The sequence below is a fragment of the Caretta caretta genome, chromosome 7 (assembly GCF_965140235.1).
Source record: "Caretta caretta isolate rCarCar2 chromosome 7, rCarCar1.hap1, whole genome shotgun sequence".
Classification (NCBI taxonomy): domain Eukaryota; kingdom Metazoa; phylum Chordata; order Testudines; family Cheloniidae; genus Caretta; species Caretta caretta.
The window spans coordinates 61,477,071-61,496,639 of NC_134212.1; the positions used below are offsets into that span (position 1 = coordinate 61,477,071).

General features: G+C 42.2%; 1 protein-coding gene across 2 annotated transcripts in view; it reads right to left on the reverse strand.

Moving 5' to 3' along the window:
- Positions 1-19,569, reverse strand: part of CHUK (component of inhibitor of nuclear factor kappa B kinase complex) — an 80,431-nt gene that overhangs the window by 20,971 nt on the left and 39,891 nt on the right. For both annotated transcript variants that reach the window (XM_048858427.2, XM_075130746.1), the window contains exons 11-15: positions 15,657-15,759; positions 13,518-13,641; positions 11,504-11,655; positions 6,736-6,797; positions 1,605-1,714 (exon numbers count right to left, since the gene is read on the reverse strand). In XM_048858427.2, the coding sequence (XP_048714384.1) occupies positions 1,605-1,714; positions 6,736-6,797; positions 11,504-11,655; positions 13,518-13,641; positions 15,657-15,759 (551 nt within the window). The remainder of the gene's footprint in view (positions 1-1,604; positions 1,715-6,735; positions 6,798-11,503; positions 11,656-13,517; positions 13,642-15,656; positions 15,760-19,569) is intronic.

Genomic DNA, 19,569 nt, shown 5'->3' on the forward strand with positions numbered 1-19,569 from the left:
AGATCACAAGAGCTTACACAGCCACCGCCAGTTCGTCACGAGTTAAATAAGCACTGGAAATAGCTAAGAGATGGCCTTCTTCTTGGCACCCCCAAACTAGACAGCAGACCACTACACTGCACCCGTAATGTAGGGGGAAGAGAGCTTATTGGCATTCAACTCCCTCAATTAAGTTTTAGATGCTGTGCAAACAAGTGTGAAGATCCAGCAGTCTTTCTTGTGCCCTAATCCCAGCCCGGTGCTTGTTGGTATGCACTGGTGCTTGAAAAATCAATACACAGAGGAGAGAAAATCTGAGAAAAGGATGGAGAGAAAATCCCCACCCCATCATACCCCAGTCTGCTTCTCAATCCTGCCAGCCCCCAACTGCCAAGAGGCCAGGCACCCAGCCTGCTCTTCACCCCCCGCAACAGTGACTTGCCCAAAGTCATACAGGGAAACTGACACAGCTGGGGAAAAAACGAGATCTCCTGTGCCTCTGTCCAGTGCCTTAACCACAAGATCATCCTTTCTTCTCACTTCCTGGCTCTAAACATTCACTTACTCAGGAAGGGAAGGGACATTTCTTCTCTGCTCTCGGCCTGTCTGTGGTTTACGTGATAATTGGTTACATACTCAGCAGCACATTTTTTCCCTTATCCGTTTCAAGTAGGCTTCCTCCACCCACTCTGAACCCCAATGCCGAACCAGCAATTTCATGACACAAATTACTCATCAACACATCAGACAGTAGTCTGCAGCCTTGATCAGACCTGTGGCACTGCTGGAGACTGCACACCAAGCCAGCTGGATCCACTACCATTATCAGAGAGTAACCAGCACCCCTCCTCCTGCCCCCGTTGGCTGCTTTCACTCCAAAGTAAATATACTGAAATGTGTGCACTTACTCTGAATTGACAGCAGCGTAACTCAGAGCAGATACGGCCCCAGAACGCCCAGGATGGACAGTGTGTAGGGAATCATTCAGGGATGTACAGTGAATAAAGCAGAGATCAGGAAGACACCTACCTCAGTTAGTACACATTCACTGAGCACTGTATAGAAAAGAGTTTCTTTGGAAATAACAGATCCAATAACTACAGGCTATATGGTTATACGTATGCACAAAGGGACAAAGTTAAGACTGCATGTGCAAACTTTACTTTGGCACTTCCTAACTTGAGTGCTTCACTTTGCAACCCTTATGTTCTTTTAAAGTAGGATTTAAATGGAATATACTAACGATTTTCAAGTTCAAGGTTGTTTTTGTTTTTTTTAAACAAATGTTATTATTGCTCCAAAACCACATCTGAAACACTTGATGTTTGAGAAAATATTGTCATTTTCATACAATAATGGCTCAGTGAAGTTTACTTCCCTCTTTGGGCTAAAAACAAAGCAAGAAAAACCTTAGCTCTCTCAAGCGTGCAGTTTTCAAATAGCCTGGGTATATAATTCTAGAGTACTGAAGTGTAAACACACCCACTCTTCCCCCTCCCACTACCCACACACTTACTTTAACCTCTTCAAAATGGAGAATAAAACCAAAAAAGAACAAAAAATATAAAACCTGTTACAATGTAAAATGATTTCAACAAGTATGAGAGAATAGTCCTTTTCCTTACAGACTCTCCATGACATCTCCCTGGCGCCTTGCATATGGACTCCTCTGCAGTTCCACAATCTCTGTGTGCAGAGCCATAATCTGTTCATCTAGGTATCCGATATCTCCAGCCTAATGAGAAAAAATAACTCGCCATAGATCTCAAGTTTTGACTGGAAAGTGACAGTCCACGTATTAAACAATTTCAGGAGCAGAAATACATAAAAATCAACAAAGATTCCCCAAATTACTTTGTTCAATAGACAAGTGAATCTGAGTAGAACAAACAATTTACTGAAAGTGAGAGTCTTGCTGTCATTGAGGGACAATAATCATTCACTAGATCAGCTGCTGCTATAGTTCTACTACGGAAATCAGACCAATTTCCACACAATGTACGATACCCTCAACAACCTTGGATAGACAAAGACAATACCAACAAACTGAAAACGTATCTTCTTCTAACAAAGGATTCCTCTGGAGTCAGCATTGTTGCGTTAACCACATCCACAAGACCACAGAATCAGCAGATAGTCTCAATTTTGGTGCCAAAACTGCTCCCATATATAATCTGTGGAACTGTATTACAGTCCAAGTTGAGATGCTTCCAGAACTTGCAAAACTGAAAAAGCTATAAATAGATAAACTATGTACCTGAATAGGAAAATGCCACTGTAGTGATTCCCTCTGTTAAGAGGAGACAAACTTGCGGTAAGTCCATATGGTCTGTTCTCACACGTAGAAGGAATCTACTAGTCTGGAGTCATGTTGACAAGTGAACATATTGTTACTCCAAGTGTGGGGTATGGAAGAGACCAGGATGAGATGAGGAGACACATGTAGGGAGAATGGCAGACTGAATGACTCTGACCAAAGACAGCATTGGAAGAAGGTGTTGTATCTCCTTGCGTCTGATCAACATACGCTTTGATTGCCAGAGATCTGCAATTCTTCTCATAAGAGGTTCCATTTCTTCTACCCAGGTTATGGAATCAAATGAGTTGACCTTGCTCTGAGACTTGTAGATGTTCAGATTTTTTCCCTAAATTCTTTTAAAATAGCTAAACTGAGTCATCAGTAGATGGTAGATTTTGAATCTTTTCGATCTTTGATTTTGCCAGCAAGGATATGAATTAGGTATCTGAATTCCAGATGGACTGTGTCCTAATCAAATGGAATTGGATTGTTCTGCTGACATCCAGGTGACTGCATCTGTTTCCTTGGAAATGCATGAAAGTTAAGCCATAAGAAAGAAAAGTTGTCCCCTCACAGAAATGATACAGAGCAACTATAGTAGTTCAAGAAACCTGGTAGTAGTTTCAAAAAGTACTCTGGGTTGAAAAAACCCTGAGGATAAAATAAAAATGTCACTTATCCTTCTAAGAGAAACAACTGGAGTTTGACAAGACAACCTTAACTTCTTAATTCTTAAGAAAAAGAATCCAGGTGGAAGCAGCACTTGGATCAAAACACTGCTCCATCTTCAGGGTGCTCAAGACAGGAACATGCAATAGAGTGCTGAGACTAAGCCTTATTAGTCAAGCCACCCAATATGGCCCAAAGACAAGTTCTGTTAGATGCTGACGTGGCATTAAAGCTATCCTGAGAGTGCACTGATTAGAAGGCTTCCAGTACTAGCTATAGACAGAGAAGAGAACGTCTACCAATTACTCTGGGAGATGGACCTCGAGGTCCAAGTCATCAAACTAAATCTGCCGGGACCCAGACACTGGACATTACAATGGCATACCTAGGCTGGTGGGGGAAAAACACCAAGGAAACATATGGACATCCTCCTTGATTCAGGAGAACCAGAGGAAACACTAGATGTAGCATTTTCTAATCATCCTGGACACTTGAACAAAGAATGGTCAACAGGGGAAGCTGCAGTAAAGACCATAATTCAGCTAGTGTGCTGGCAGTAGCACCAAGGACACATTTCCTGTGTCATGCAAGCACAACCATCAAGAGGGAATCCCCCGCATCTTATGGACATCCAGAAAAATCAGAGGTAGGACCCTAAACTCCCCTATCCAGAAGAACAGGATTATGGATGTCAGATCCTGAAGCCTTTAAACTGAGCCTTTCCTAACTGGCCCCTGCTAGAAAAAAAGGTTGAGCAATTTGTGGAAAGGGACAGGACTCTATATAACACCCCACTTCCACAGGACACACTTTATTTAAATAAATAAAATGCAGAGTGTTAGGCAACACTAATATAGGAATCACCTCCACCATCTGAATGCACTGTGTAAAAGCTGCTTCAATATATTTATCTGACTGGCCCACAACTACTTCCAGAACACATGAAGTGACGCTTTATTGTTTTGGAGAAAAAAACAGTACAATTCCAAGACAAAATCAACATTGTGCTGGAATAAAGGTTTCACAGATGTTAAGGCTAGAAGGGACCATTATGACCACCCAGTCTGAGCTCCTGCACAACACAGACCTGAAAACAGACCAACGATTCCTGCATTAAACCCACATCTGGTAGTTGAGCTGGAGCTTATCTTTTAAAAAGAGCCATCCAATCTTTATATTCAAAGTGGAGGGACTGGATAATCTCCATCCCAGAATACTGGACCAACTGGCACACATTACAAATTCGGCAGCAAGGATTTTTAATAAATCTAGTAAATGGATAGTAGTACCATATAGACTGGAAACTATCAAAAGCAGTTTAAGGGAAAAAAGGCTCCAGGCAACTACAGACCTGTTAGTCTGATCTCAATAGCATGCAAGACTTTGGAAAAAACTTTAATTAATCTTTTCTTTAAAGACATGGGGGTAAATGGAAAATAGGAAAAAATGCAACATGGGTTTACAAAAGGCAGATCACACCACTAACCACTTTCTTAGGTAAGATAAATGATAGTCTAGACCAGGAAAATACAATCAATCAAATCTACCCGGATTTCAAGTTCCACGTTGGAAATTATTAGATGAATTCGAGAATATAAACTGGCTAAAAGGGAAAGAACAATGGGTTGTGCCTGGAAGAAGGTTATTAGTGGAGCCTTCCAACTATCAGTCTTGGGACAGTTCTTATTTAATATTTTAATTAGTGATCTCGGGACAAAAAGTAGCAATGTACTAATGAAATTCACTGACAACACAAAATTGGGAGGCATCAACACAGAGGAGGAAAAATATTATCCAGTAAGAACTGAATAACCTAGAGGATTGGAGGAATAAAATGGGATGACATGTAATAGTACAGCGTGCAAGGTCATGTACTTAGGGGCTAAAAACGAGAATTTCTGCTATAAACTGGGAGCTCATAGTTGGAAATGACAGAGGAGGAGAAAGTCCTGGGTGTATTGATCACAGGATGACTATAAGCCACAAATGTACCAAGGCCATGAAAAGGATAAAGGCGATCCTCGGATGTATAAGGTGATGTATTTCCAGCAGAGATAGGGAAGTATTAATACCATTATACAAGGAATCCGTAATACTGTATACAATTCTGGTCACCCATGTTCAAGAAAAATTAATTAAAACTGCAAGAGGTGCAGAGTAAGGCTGCAAGGATGATCAGGGGAATGGAGAGGCTCTCTTATGAGAAGAGACAAAGAGCTTGGCTTTCTTAGCCTAGCAAAATGAAGGCTGGGAAGGGATCTGATTGCACTCTATAAACACATGAGGGAAGTAAACACCAGGGAGGGAGAAGAGCTATTTAAGCTAAAGGACAATGTTAGCACAAGAGCAAGGGCAATAAACTGTCCATAAGTAAATTTAGGTTCGGCTGGTGAAATGTTCTAGGCTGACCTGAATGGACCGTGCTTTAACCTTTATTTCTCTTTGCTAATCTAAGGACTTCCAGCGCTGTGTTCCAATTGACTAATAAATCCTACATTGTTGTATGCCGTGTATTTGTAGCCATGTTAGTCCCAGGATATTAGAGACAGAAGGTAGGTAAGGTAATATCTTTTACTGGACTGGGAAAAAAAATATTACCTCACTCGTGTCTCTAATAAATCCTACTTTGTTTTGAAAACACTGTTTAGGATGTCATTGGAAATACTGGCTAGGGTGCATTAGTCCCTGAAGAGCATACAAGTCTCTACCAGGAGTCTTTCTCAGTTGGACTTGCTGAGCAGAATTCATGCTGTGAAGCAGGAATGCTGGAGCCTCCAATCAAGGATGCACTGAGTCTGCATTGTCTTCCTTGAAGGAAGAATGAGACCCCTTGAGGGTCTGGCATACTATGGGGATTCCTCCAAAAGACTGTTCAAAAGCTAAGGATGTAGCACCAAACCTGTGGATCCGTGACACTTATCAAGGTTTGTGGTGGATTTGCATCTCCAGAAATTTTAAAATCAAGATTAGATGTTTTTCTAAAAGAGATGGTCTAATTCAAGCAGGAGTTAATTCAGGGAAGTCCTGTGGCCTGTGTTACACAGGAGAGCAGACTAGATGATCACAGTGGTCCCTTCTGGCCTTGGAAGCTATGAACAGTATCATAAGAGATGCTTCCATAATGAAAAGTGAGCCTTATAAAGAGATCATCAAAGTGGAGGGTTTAGGTATTTCAATTACTCTGATGTCAAGACAAGTTTAAAATGAAGTGGTAAGATGTTAAGTGACTGGTTCCCTGTCAATCTTGTGGAAGTGGGAATGACTACAAAATCTCAGTTACTCCCAAATCACCTCCCAAATGAGTAATAGTTTTCTATGATCTTGTGTTTCTAATATGGACTCTAAGGAGACAATGGAAAGAGTACAATGGAGAAATAAACTGTTATATTTGAACAACATGGTGACAGTTGAATTGTTTCTTGAGGAAGATCTCTGGCTGAAATAGTAATTTTGTTATTGCTATTTCACTCAGTACATGAGGCATCTTGAACAGGTGCTTCAGCTACGGCACACATCATAGCTTAAGTTTAATAAGTCATGATTTAACATTGATGTAAGTGAATGTATTTCATCAGTCAGACTCAATGATTCAGTTCCTTTAAACATGCTATAATTGCCTGAGAGAGTCCCTTGAGTTTTCTACACCATACACATCTTCTGTGGCTGCATAAGTTATTCCTCGGTAAAGCTTCAGAGGGGAAACTGACCCAAATGCAAAAATTTTCAGTATCTCAGCCTGCCAAGTCCCCCTCCCCGAGACATCAAGCATCCTGGTTTCACTCCCATACCTCAGCACACTGGATGGCCTTTACTTCCATTTCCTTCCAGGCTTTGAGCATCTTTTCTGAGGCTTAAAAGAAATGGAGTTTGATTAATGAACAAAAAAGGCACAGATATCAAATGAACTGGGAATGAACCTAGATAAATGCATACATATACAGACAAAAATTTTAGAAAATGGGTGCCTAAAGAAACACTCTGAAGTCCACAGTTAGGCACATAAATAAGTGTCCTGAACTTCAAGAGTACTGAGAACCCAAACAGCTTGCAATGGCTTCAGTTATCTTGAGTTCAGCTACTTTTTGCAAATCAAGCCTATAAACTTCATCTCATAACTTCAAGTTCCCACTTTTGGAAATTTTCATGGCCTGTATAACACAGGCCAAAGAACTTCACACAGTCATTCCAGCATCAAACTTGTATCTTCTGGTTGAGCTAGAGCAGGTCTCTTAGAAAGAGACATCTCATTTTGATTCAAAGACTCCAAATGATGGAGAATTCAGCACATCCCTATGTCAGCTGTAACTACATTTAATCACCCTCACTATTAAAAATAGCTCAACCGTAAGTTATGAACTTGAGGCAGGAATCATTGGATGAGGTTCTCCTGTCTGTGTCAAACAGTAGGTCAGACTAGATGATCAGAACAGTCCCTTCTAGCCTTAACATCTATGAATCAAAAATGCAGGTAACAGCACTTTTCTACCTCATCAGATTGTTGTGAGAATAAATATATTAGAGACAGCAAGGGACTCCGATACTATGGTAATGGGGAACATGTACCCCATTACCATAGAAAGAAACGTGCCACCAGAATGGCAAAAGTGAGAAATGATCAACAAAACTGCACTATGTATAAAGTTGTCAACAATGCCAATTGCCCATTGCTTCAAATGTAAAAAAATTTATACAAAGGGGGCAAGGAAGCCTTGCTTCCTTCAATGAATTCAAACTTTGGAATGGGCAGGAACTCCAGGGAAGGAAATGAACATGTGGCAGATTTTTTAAAGACAGCTACTCACCTCTTTTGTAAGTTGTTCTTCAAGATGTGTTCCACATACCCATTCCACTTTGGTGTTTTGGGCATGCACATTCTAAAGTCAAAGACTTTTTCCCAATGCAGTACCCATCAGGGTGGCATCTGCATCCTCCATATGCTTTTGCTCCCAGGCCAAAGTATAAAAGGCAGAGCTGCCCTGATCCCCCTTCAGTTCCTTCGCACCAGAATCCAGAATGAATAGACTCTGATTTACAGGGGAAGGAGGGCAGGTCATGGAATGAACATGTGCCACACATCTTGACAGCCACACGGATTATGATTAAGAGAACAGATTCAGGAAAGTACAAACTGAGGTGTGAGAAGGAAATGAACTGAGATAAATGCTGCTCAACACAATAGCAACTAGATTTTTTGGAGGCCTAGCAAAGCATGCTTAGAACAGCTTCCTCGCTACCCCCTCAACTCACTCTTCACTTCAGGTTCGTTCGCCTCCCAATAGGAGTCCCCCCTATCTTAAAAAAAAATTTAGTCCTTTACTTAACTGCCTTTCTGAACCCAAGATCCCACACCTCACACTCTAACTCTTCAATCCAGCTTTCACCCTTTCTGTTCCATGGAAGCTGCTCACACCAAACCTCTAACAACCTCTTCCAGGCCAAATCTCAGGGCTCGTATATCATCTTCCTCCTTGACCTTTTGATAGCCTCTCACACCACTGACCACTCCCTCACTTTTTAACTCTTCCAATGGCTCTCCTAGCTCCGTTCTCTCAGGGTCCTCCTCCTGCTTCTCTGACCGCTCCTATAGCAGGCTCTTTACCCACTCTCTTGATTGGCGCAATCATTGACACCCTCTATGTCCTGTCTAGGTGCACATATCTAACAAGCATGGCTTCAACCACCACCATCATTGCTGATGACTCACAAATCTACCTCCATCCAACCCAGCATCTCATCCTCTCTGATATCTCTTCAAGGATTATGTCCTGTTGGCAGATTAAACACAACATGGGAAAAATTTATCTTGTAATCATTCCCTGAAGCCCTCTCTCTCCTTTCCTCCATATCTGTGAACAACATGACTATCCTAACAGACATTCAGGTGGCATTTCTTTGACTCAGCCCTCTCTATGGCTAAACATACCAACCATGTATAAATCTTGCTGCTTTTCCATAGGTAACAGCCTATCCTCTGTTTATGCCACCAAAATGCTCATCCAGGGTTTCATCATTTCCCATTCTGACTACTGCAACCTTTCTGGCCTCGATTACAGCAGACTTACCTATTCAAATAGCTGATGCTGCACTCACCTTTCTGGCTTGTTACTGACCACATTAACCCCTTGCTCTTCCTTCACTTTGCATCAAGCACCAGCCATCTTGTCTTCACCTTTAAGGTCCTCGACAACTTAGTCCTGCCCTACCTAGCTGCTCTATTCGTTTATTGCAATGTTGACCCCACTTTCACTCTGCCAACATTCTCAACTTCCCTCCCCACCAGCCACCTTCTCCCACAGCCCTTCTACCTAGGAAAATTCCGTAACTAAATTCATAGAGCCATGCCCTTCCCATATCTCCTAGAAATCCCTCTTTAGGACATGCCCACCGCGATGCCTGCAAAACCCTACCATGACAAGGTATGTGCGAAAATGGGACTGTCCTTCTGTTTCTTCTTTTTCCTATTCCCTTTCTCTCATGAACTCCCTCACTTCTGCCATCCACAGATTCCAAGTACAGAAGGAACCATTGTGATCATGTACTCGGACCTGCTGTATAACAGACCATAGAAGCTTCCCAAAATAATTCTTAGAGCCTGTCTTTTAGCAAAATATCCAATCTTGGTTTAAAAATAGTCAGTGATGGAGAATCCACCACAAATTTACCCACAACCTTGGGTAAATAGTTCCAAAGGTTAATTACCCTATTAAAAATTTACACCTTATTTCCAGTCTGAATTTGTCTAGCTTCAACTTCCAGCCATTGGATCATATTATACCTTTCTCCACTAGACTGAAGACTTCACTGTTAAGTATTTTTTCCCCATATAGGTACTTGGCAACTGCAATCAAGTCACCCCTTAACCTACTTTTTGTTAAGTTAAATAGATTATGCTCCTTGACTATCACTCTAAGATATGTTTTCAATGTTTTTAAATCATTCTCAGGGCTCTGCTCTGAATCCTCTCCAATTGTTCAACATCGTTCTTGAACCACGGACACCAGAACTAAACACAGCATTCCAGGGCCAAATATAGCCTTAAAATCGTCTCTACTACTCAGGACGTCCATTTACACATCTCAGGATTGCATTAGCCCTCATGTCCACAGCATCACACTGGGAGCTCATGTTCAGCTGATTATCCACCTCTCCCACCAAATCTTTTTCAGAGTCACTGGTTCCCAGGATAGAGTCCCTCATCCCGCAAGCATGACCTACATTCTTTGTTCCTAGATGTACAGGGAGTCCTCGGACTTATGATGCCTGACTTACGTCGGATGCCACTTATGACGCTTTTCAATTGTCTGCCCATTTCGCCCCTACGACGCTTGTTTCGCCCTTATGACGAAAGCTGGCAGGGAGAACAGCACACATCACATGCTGAGCCTCAGCCAATCACTGATTTCACTGTTCAAGCTTTCTCATTGGCTCCAGGCCCCGGGCTCAGATAATCAAAAACAAACGGCAAGGCTACCCAGCAACAAGCTAGCCTAGCCATAAAAGCCAATCAGACAAGCAACTTCAAGGGTTCCCCTTCCAGCTCCATTCATTGTAACAGCTGCTACAGAGAAATTTACAAAGGAGAAGAGGAGAACATCTGTCCAAACTTCCTTGGACACTTTAAGATTGCAGAGAAGCCCCCAGCCAAGAGCCCTTCAAAAAGTTCTGGGAAGTCAAAGCATATGTGATTTTGTGTGATATTTGAATGCTGTTTACCAAATAAACACATTGATGTTGCTATGTTAGTCATCTATAATTCATTTAGTACAAAAATCTGTGTTCTTGTGGTGAAAATAGTGTATCATGTCTTGGTTCAGGAACAAATCCCTCCTTTATACCGTGGATTCCTATGGGAAAAGTGGTTTCGACTTACAACATAATTCTGAGGAATGAATTGTGTTGTAAGTTCGAGGACTCCCTGCATACATTTAGCCATATTAAAATGTATATTATTTGCTTGCGCCCAGCTTACAGAGCGATGTGGATCACTTTGTATCAGTTACCTCCTCTTCATTATTTACCACTCACTCAATCTGTGTCTCATCTGCAAACTTTGTTTGCAGTGGTGTTGCAGAAGTATTAGTCCCAAGGTATGAGAAACACAACAAAGGTGATGTCTTTTATCAGACCAAATTCTGTTGATGGAAGGTACCAACTTCTGAGCTACACAGAGCTCTTCTTCAGGATTGGAAAGCCCAGACCTGAAGAAGAGCTCTGTGTAACTCAGAAGTTTGTACCTTCCACCAACAGAATTAGGTCTGATAAAATGCATCACTCACCTACCATGTCTATCTGCAAACTTTATTACTGATGATTTTGTGTTTTCTTCCAGGTCATTAATAAAAATGTTAACTAGGTCCCCTGACCTCTGTCCCCAGTTAAAAAAATACAGCACACTAACAAAACTGTGCTGAACCCCCAATAAGTTAATTTGCTTGTGTGAGAGTCGTCATCCTCAAACCTCTATCTATATCTTTTACATTACAAATTCTCTGCAGCAGGAACTGTCTACCCACCATGACCTTCACTGGGACCTTCAACTATTCCGAAAATACTTACATATTCCATAAGCCATCTGGTCACTGTATCTCTCCAGATCAAGATGAATACTCTGATGAAAGAATTCCATCTTTGCTTTCAGTTGCTGAGATGCGGACACCATATTATTTTTCATCTTGGTTAAGTTAGCATTATATCGAAGAAGACTCAACCTAAACAATAATTGCAAACAGAGCCTGTTAAAATTAATACAACTGGAATTCTGTGAGTTAGTAACAAAGAATGAACTGCTATAATCAATGCATGGAGAACCTGAATTCTAACATCTAAAGGAAATGCATCAGTGGCACTGAATTTTTTACGACCTTTTGGCATAAGGTTTCCAGCAGAAGGACAGACTCCCTGTGTGACCCTGGGCAAGTCACTTAAATCCCTCTTGGCCTCAATTCCCCATATGTAAATTGGGGAGAATAATTCTTCTTTTTCCCCCATTTTAGTTGTCTTGGCTATTTAGACAGTGAGCTCTCTCTCCATGGCTGGGACTGACTGGGTATGTGTTTGTACAGCACCAAGCACAACAGGGGCATGTTCATGGCTGGGGCTTCCCAGTGCTACCATAATACCAATAATAAATAAGACCATCTATCCCTGCACACGCAAACTACTCTGAACAATCTATATTAGTACTATTATATTGGTCACAGAGTAACCATCATAGTTAAAATCGCAAAAACTATCTTTATCATCATCTGTTATCTGTTCCTGGAATATGGTGAAATATTTTTGAAAATCCCTTTTAGCTTTTTCTGGTTTATGAACATCTGAAGTACAGTTTTCCCCACTGAAAATTCTACTGCTACCATTTTCCAACACACAGGATACTTGTGTTATTTCATAGAACTGAACTTTGAAACTTTAAATTTAGCCTGTGAAGGTACCCCTCAATGAGAGGAGTACCGTTTTGCTACATTCAATAAAACTGAGTAAATATAATGGAGCTGCTAGGCGTGATTCCACAGTTAAGGCTGAGTTGAGTTTTGCACATAAGGTGGAGATTCGACCACTCTGGTGTACGAAGAAGAATGCAGCGTACCCTCACCAAACTTACAGCATTTACTGTGAACACAGAATGAATTTTCTGAGTATTTACAGGTAAATCCATTAGTTTAGGAGTTAAAAATTTAAATTCTGAAGTGGGTTCTCTAAAGATAACGTATTTACCTTGTGTTCCGAACAGTCTTAGAGTAACAGAAACTTCCAATTTACCATATAGTTAACACTCACTGAAATCTTGGGCAGAGGCTACATTTGAATACTCTTTTTTTAAATGGACTAATGGTCTTTGTGACACTATGAAGAAGAAAAAAAAATCTAATGCATCTTTAAACATCAGTTTACTTTAAACTAATCTGGGACTACAACTGCTATCATGCAATAATCTTTTCTTTTAAAGTTTAACTTTAACTTGGCATTTCCTGGGCTTATTAATGTTTGTTTTGGGGACAATTACATCATTATGACAATGTAATTTTACTCAAAATTACTAACTTGAGTTCAACCTTAACTCCAACTCAACATAGATTTTATCTGGGATACAATTACATTTGATGGAAAATACACCTTTGAAAATGCTCAGCATCTTCTGCTATGATTTATGACCTAATGAAGACCACAGAACATTCCTTCTGACCAAATAGTCTTGACCACCAGCCATTTGAATTCTCAATTTACATTTACTGCTGAAATGCATTTTCAAGAATAAAACTACTGCCACCATAAACCCAGACCAGCTGCAATAAACAATGCTAGAGAAACAACCTCTAGCTTATTCATTTTTAAAGTTGAAGTTGCTTTTACTGAGATAAATATTAATCATATATAGAAGCACTGATAATTTAACAGATTAGGACAAGTTCTCATCTGGTTTACAATGTACGTTTATGGACAAAAAGAACAATGCACTTCAAAAGAGTGGCCAAGAATCCAAGAATCCTTTAATTCCTACAGCTTTCAGTTCAAATGTCTTCCATGTTCACATCTCTCTTCCTGGTCTACTGAATTTGCACCAACTTACATTGCAGCTCTCTGCCCTTGGAATAGCCGGCTGTAATCTTCTTTTAGCCCAGTCACATAGTGCACGGCTTCTGCCCACACTTTACGCAGCTGTGAAATTGGCAACTGGATTTTGCTGTCCTGAACTGCACACAAGAGAAAAAGAAAACTGTGTAAATGAAGTAACAGCCGTGTTAGTCTGTATTCGCAAAAAGAAAAGGAGTACTTGTGGCACCTTAGAGACTAACCAATTTATTTGAGCATAAGCATTCGATGAAGTGAGCTGTAGCTCACGAAAGCTTATCCTCAAATAAATTGGTTAGTCTCTAAGGTGCCACACGTACTCCTTTTCTTTTTGTGTAAATGAAGTTTCCTGGAATATTTGTAAGAGGCTAACATTGCATTTCTGTACCACTGACAGTGTTATTGTTCACACTGCAAAACTCTTTTAGCTACGAAAATAATCTATTTGAAGAGAATAATAAAGTAGTGGGTGAAGATCCACTCAGACTCATTAAAAAATTACAAATCATCAGAATTAAGACTAATTCAGCCAAATTATCACTGATTTCTCATATACTCCTGACAGTGAGAACAGCTAGGCAGGGACACACAGGATTTTGATCTTCCGTCGGTCTCAACTGGCCCATACTGGGCTCTGGAGTCAATGAACTTCCCTGCTTATAGGTGTGCCCTGGACAGTGCCTCCTCTATGGGCACACTCCCAAGTCTTTAGATAAGCTCAACCTCTTCGTCTGCTTTGATGATTCAGGCACCAAGTCCTATTTACAATGCCTCCTCTTCGGTACCAGCAACACCAATCTGCCTCTCAGTACCAGTAACGCTGGAGGTGCATTACTGACGGATGCCAAGGCACTTCATACCTGGACCAAGGTAGATGGTTCAGACAGACAATGTAGCACCAATCCCAGCAGCAGATATTTAAGTCTGGCTGCCCTGTCCTTCTTGAAGCAGCACTGAAAGCCCTTACGAATGCTACATTTGTCACTCATGTGTGCATTCCCCAAGCACTTAAGGGAACTGGGATGAGGGTCACTGTTAGGCATTACCTTACTACAAGAGTGGCAGGACTTGAAAAGCAGAGAGCTTAGCATATCTCCAGTACTAGAGCTGGTACCCAGACTGGGTGCCAGAGCCAAAAAAACCAACAAAACCTTTTTTTTTTTTAAACTACACTAACTAACCAACCTACACTAACTGTACAGAAACTTACAAATGGGCACTATTTACATGCTTGACAAAAAGCCTTGCAGAAGCAATAAAAGGGAATGCCAACAACCATCATGGGCAGCAGGAAGGAACTGAGGAGGGTTAGGGTGGCTCCACCCTGTTTGCCTGCGTACTGTGCACAAGGCACAGAGGGGGCTTGTGCTGCCTCAATGAGTACCCACAGGGGAAAAACTCTGACAATTGTGCCCTGGAGCAGTCACACCCCTACAGTGGAATGGACATGTGCAATCATTCACAGAAGAACTGCTATTTGTCAGTCAAATCCCATGCACATCTATGGTGCTATACACATAATTCCAGATAATCCACTACATTTGAAGAACACTAGTGTTGCACAGTTGAGCACTCAACAGTTAGATGCCAAAGTTAAGGTTGCATGTATAACCTTAGTCCTTGTGTTCATGCCACATAACAATACAATCTATTACACTCCGAACAGGAACAGGAGAGAAAAGAGGTTCTGGAATCTAATCTCCTCCCTGACTCATCTTGGTCAATAAGTCATGGGCAAAGGTGTCCACTTCCACCAAGCTGTGTTACCAAAGGCTGTAATGGAACACCTGGGGACTAAGAGGTGATAGTTGGAGACATGGTCAGGTAACACAGATCTTTTCCCTTTCTAATTCATATGATTCCATAGCAATCTGCTCCCACAAGAACTCACACTATAGAGTTTTTGGCTACACCGGTTGTGGTTCTATTTAGCTGGGATTTATTTACTGACAGTGGAGATGGACTGTGTTCCCTCAATGCTCAGGGATTTTAATATAAATCTTTAAAGAGCTTAAAGAGAAAATAGCTCAGACAGACGCTCTGTAGAATACCCATGCAGATTTTTAAGACAAGACAAATTTGGGTATTAAACTAGTTGAAGGGCATTCAGGTTCAAAGTCTATTGGAATACACTTACCAATGTAATTTACACAGTCAGACAGACTTCTGGAAGCAAAGGGTCCTTCATACACGATTTTGCTTTTATCGAACAAATAAACCATGTAACTGTCCCAGCCTCTCTGGTGAGGAAAAGAAAGATTATAAACAGAGAGAATCCCAAACACAAACTATCATGAGAAAGACTTCAACACATCTCACCAATCCAATGGTTTGCTACTATGCAATTTTATGAACTAGTTAGAGGAGATGCTGATCTCAGATACAACCATCATTTTATACACAGAGCTGATGAGGACTCAGCACTTTGGTGAATAGAGCTATTCTATTTAGGTCCTTAAACAGGGATTAAGGATCCTGCATGGTGCAGGAGATCAGACTAGATGATCATAATGGTCCCTTCTGACCTTAGTATCTATGAATCTAAAGTTAAGCACCTATTTTTTATAATATTGGCCCCTGGCTACAGAGGGATAGAAACATGGAGCACAGCTTAGGCTCAGACCCCACACACAAGCCCAAGATTGGATTCTTCTGAATAGCAGTGTCCTTTGGGGCTGCGCCTGTGACCCCCAAATCCTGTCACTTTCCACAGCAGAAAGTATATAGGGCAGGGTGGCAGCAACCCATGCTCTGTTCCTTCACCAGTAAAAAAAAATCCCATTAATAGGACTTCCATCATCAGGAACATGGGGAAGATGTGGAATCTGTGTGGATAGCCCATCTTAAAGAACTACAATCACTGTAGGGCAAGTAACCATATTTTCTTCAAGTATTTGCCCACACAGGTTCCTCTCTTCATGATTAGCAATCAATCACCCGAAAGCCAGAAGGTGGGTGAGGGGACATTTACTTGAACAGTGATTGTAAGATTGCACGAGGGAATACTGGGAGATAAAAGTGCAGACCGAATTCCATGCCACTGCTCCACATATTTCTGAAATGGAGACACTAAGGCAGGCCACAGAGGCTTCCTGGGCAGATGGAGTGAGTTCTAATTTGTCCAAGTGTGTCTTTATTGGCTAGGGGATAGCAGGTCTTGACAGAGTCCAAGACCCACTTAGTCTCTGTGAAAATACTGATTGACCCTTAACCCGCTCAGAAAACACCATGAAAAGTCTAGACATACATCTTTGGTCTGGTTCTGTTCAAATAAAACAACAACATCCAGAGTGTGAAATCTCTTCGCCCAGGGAGGAGTGAGGTTTCAGAAGGAAAACCAGGAAGTGAATAGATTGGTTGGTGTGACAGTTGGACACTAACTTAGGCAGACATATCAGGTGAGCCTTAAGGAAGACTGTCCCTGAGGAAAATCATACATGGAGGTCTTGCCCTGAAAGCTTGAATCTCTCCTAGCCATCATATCAGCTAGAAGGATATCAAGGCGGCAATGTTCATTGACAGATGGTAAAGAGAATGCACAGCCTGAAACTCAAACAGAGAGAGCCCATCCATCTGTCAGTACCATGCTGAGGTTTGATGATGGGCGAAAACATATGAGCCCCTTAAAATTTTTTGATGCCATAGGACAGGAGTGGCCAAACTTACTGACCCTCCGAGCTGCATAGTATAATCTTCAGAAGTTCGAGAGCTGCAAGACATTCGCTATCTGCCCCGCAGGACGGCGTATGCCAGGGTGCAGGGCTTCTGCCCCAACACCTCCTGTGAAGCTAAAGCCCAGAGATCTCCCTCCCCACAAGGCAGAAGCCCCTAGCCCACCACCCCGCCACAAGACAGAAGCCCCGAGCTTTCCCCCCGCCCCCAGTATGGTAGACGAAGGGGCGGGGAGGGGGAGGAAGGTGGCTCCACAAGCCGTGCTTTAACTGTAAAAGAGCCACAGCAGCTCACAAGCAGCAGTTTGGCCATACCTGCCATAGGGCATGAGAAAACAGTGTGACCTTGAATATGGGGATGACTAGCGGATATCACCGCTAGATGTAGCTGTACCAAGCTTAAATAAGAGTAAATAGTCCAAAAGAAAAGGTTACTCACCTTGTGCAGTAACTGAGGTTCTTCGAGACGTGTCCCCCTGTGTGTTCTCCACTTCAGGGGGAGGTGCGTCCCAGCGCCATCGATCTGAGATTTTGCTAGCAGCATCTGGTTGGGGCGCGCATGTGCAGTAGCTGTCTCGTGGTGGCACTGACACCTCTTCTGGCACGCACACGCCTCAACCCCCTCAGTTCCTTCTCTATCGTGGAGCAGTTGATTCTTACCCCAAAGCAGAGGAGAGGAGGGTGGGTAGTGAAGCACCCACAGGGACACACGTCTCAAAGAACCTCAGTTACTGCACAAGGCGAGTAACCTCTTCTTCTTTGAGTCGTGTCCCTGTGGGTGCTCCCCTTCAGGTGAATGTAGAGCAGTGCCCGCATGCGGATGGAAGGGGCTTCGGAGTTGATTGTGTAGCTGCTGCTAGGACTGTGCAGCCTAATTTAGCATCTGCGCTCGAGCTAATGATTGGTGAAAGTGTGTTCGGATGCCCATGTAGCTGCTCTGGGTATGACAAGAATGGGCACGTTGTGCAGAAATGCTGTAGAAGCTGCTACAGCCCTTGTCGAATATCTTCTGATACCCTTTAGAGCTTCAGTGTTGCATACGGAGTTGTACAAGTGGATGCAGTTTGATATCCATTAAAATAGTCTTTATGTTGATATAGCTGCGCCTTTCGACCTTTCCGTTATCGATATGAACAGTCTGGGGGACTTATGAAAGGTCTTTGTCCTGTCTAGGTAAAGGGCCAGAGTGTGGTAGACTTCTTACATGTGTAATGCCACCTCTTGTGGGTTGTTGTATGGTTTAGGGTGGAAAGTGGGTAGGTGAATTGGCTGGTTAAGGTGAAATGAGAACGATATTTTGGGCATGAATTTTGGGTGAGTCCTCAGAGTTGCTTTTTCCTTGTGGAATATTGTGTATGGGGGGAGCCATGAGTGCCCCAATCTTGCTCACTGTTCATGCCAATGTGATGAATATTAAGAATGCTATTTTCATTGATAAACGGAGCATAAAGCAAGATGCTAAGGGTTCGAATGGTTTTCTGGTTAAGGATTTGAGCACTAGGTTTAAGTCCCATGCCGGAGTGGGTTCACGGATGTCCAGGTACATGTTTTGTAGGCTCATTATGAATCTCTTTGTAATTGGGTGGGCGATTGAGGTTCCTTCTACCTGTTGGTGAAAGGCAGTTATTGCCGCGAGGTGGACCTTGATCGAGCTTGCAGCCAGTCCTGATTTCTTTAACAATAGTAGGTACTCCAGGATCAATGGAAGTGGGGCCTGGTTTGCCGATATTTGTTTGCTTTGGCACCAAATGAAAAATCTCCCATTTTTGGAGGTAAGCATGTCGTGTGTTTTGTTTCCTGCTGTTAATCACTACTACTAATACTTGATCCAAACAGGTTAATTCGTCCTCTGAGAGCCATGAAGGAGCCACGCTCTCAGGAGAAATTTCCCTGGATTGGGATGGAGGACTTGTTCATTGTCCTGTGAGAGGAGATTGTGTCATCGAGGGATAGTGAATGCAGTGCATATTGCCTTGCGATTCAGGTAAGGGAACTGAGTTAGTCTGCGTCATGTTGGCATTAAGAGGATGATCTTGGCCCTGTTTGTATTTTGTGTATGACTCTGGAGATTAGAGGAATTGGAGGGAAAGCATAAAGGAGAGGGGCATTCCATTTGATCAGGAATGCGTCTCCCAGTGATTGCGCTCCCTGTCCTGCTCATGAGTAAGATCTTGGGCATTTCTTGTTTGCTCATGTGGCAAATAGGTCTATGGACGGATTTCCCCTCCTCCGAAAGACGCATTGTGTTATTTCTTCATTCAGTTCCTATTTGTGTTCTGGTGAGAATGTCTGCTTAGTGTGTCCGCCATGATATTCAGGTGGCCTGGTAGATGTGAAGCTGTTATAGTGATGTTGTGCTTTATGCACCAGTTCCATAAC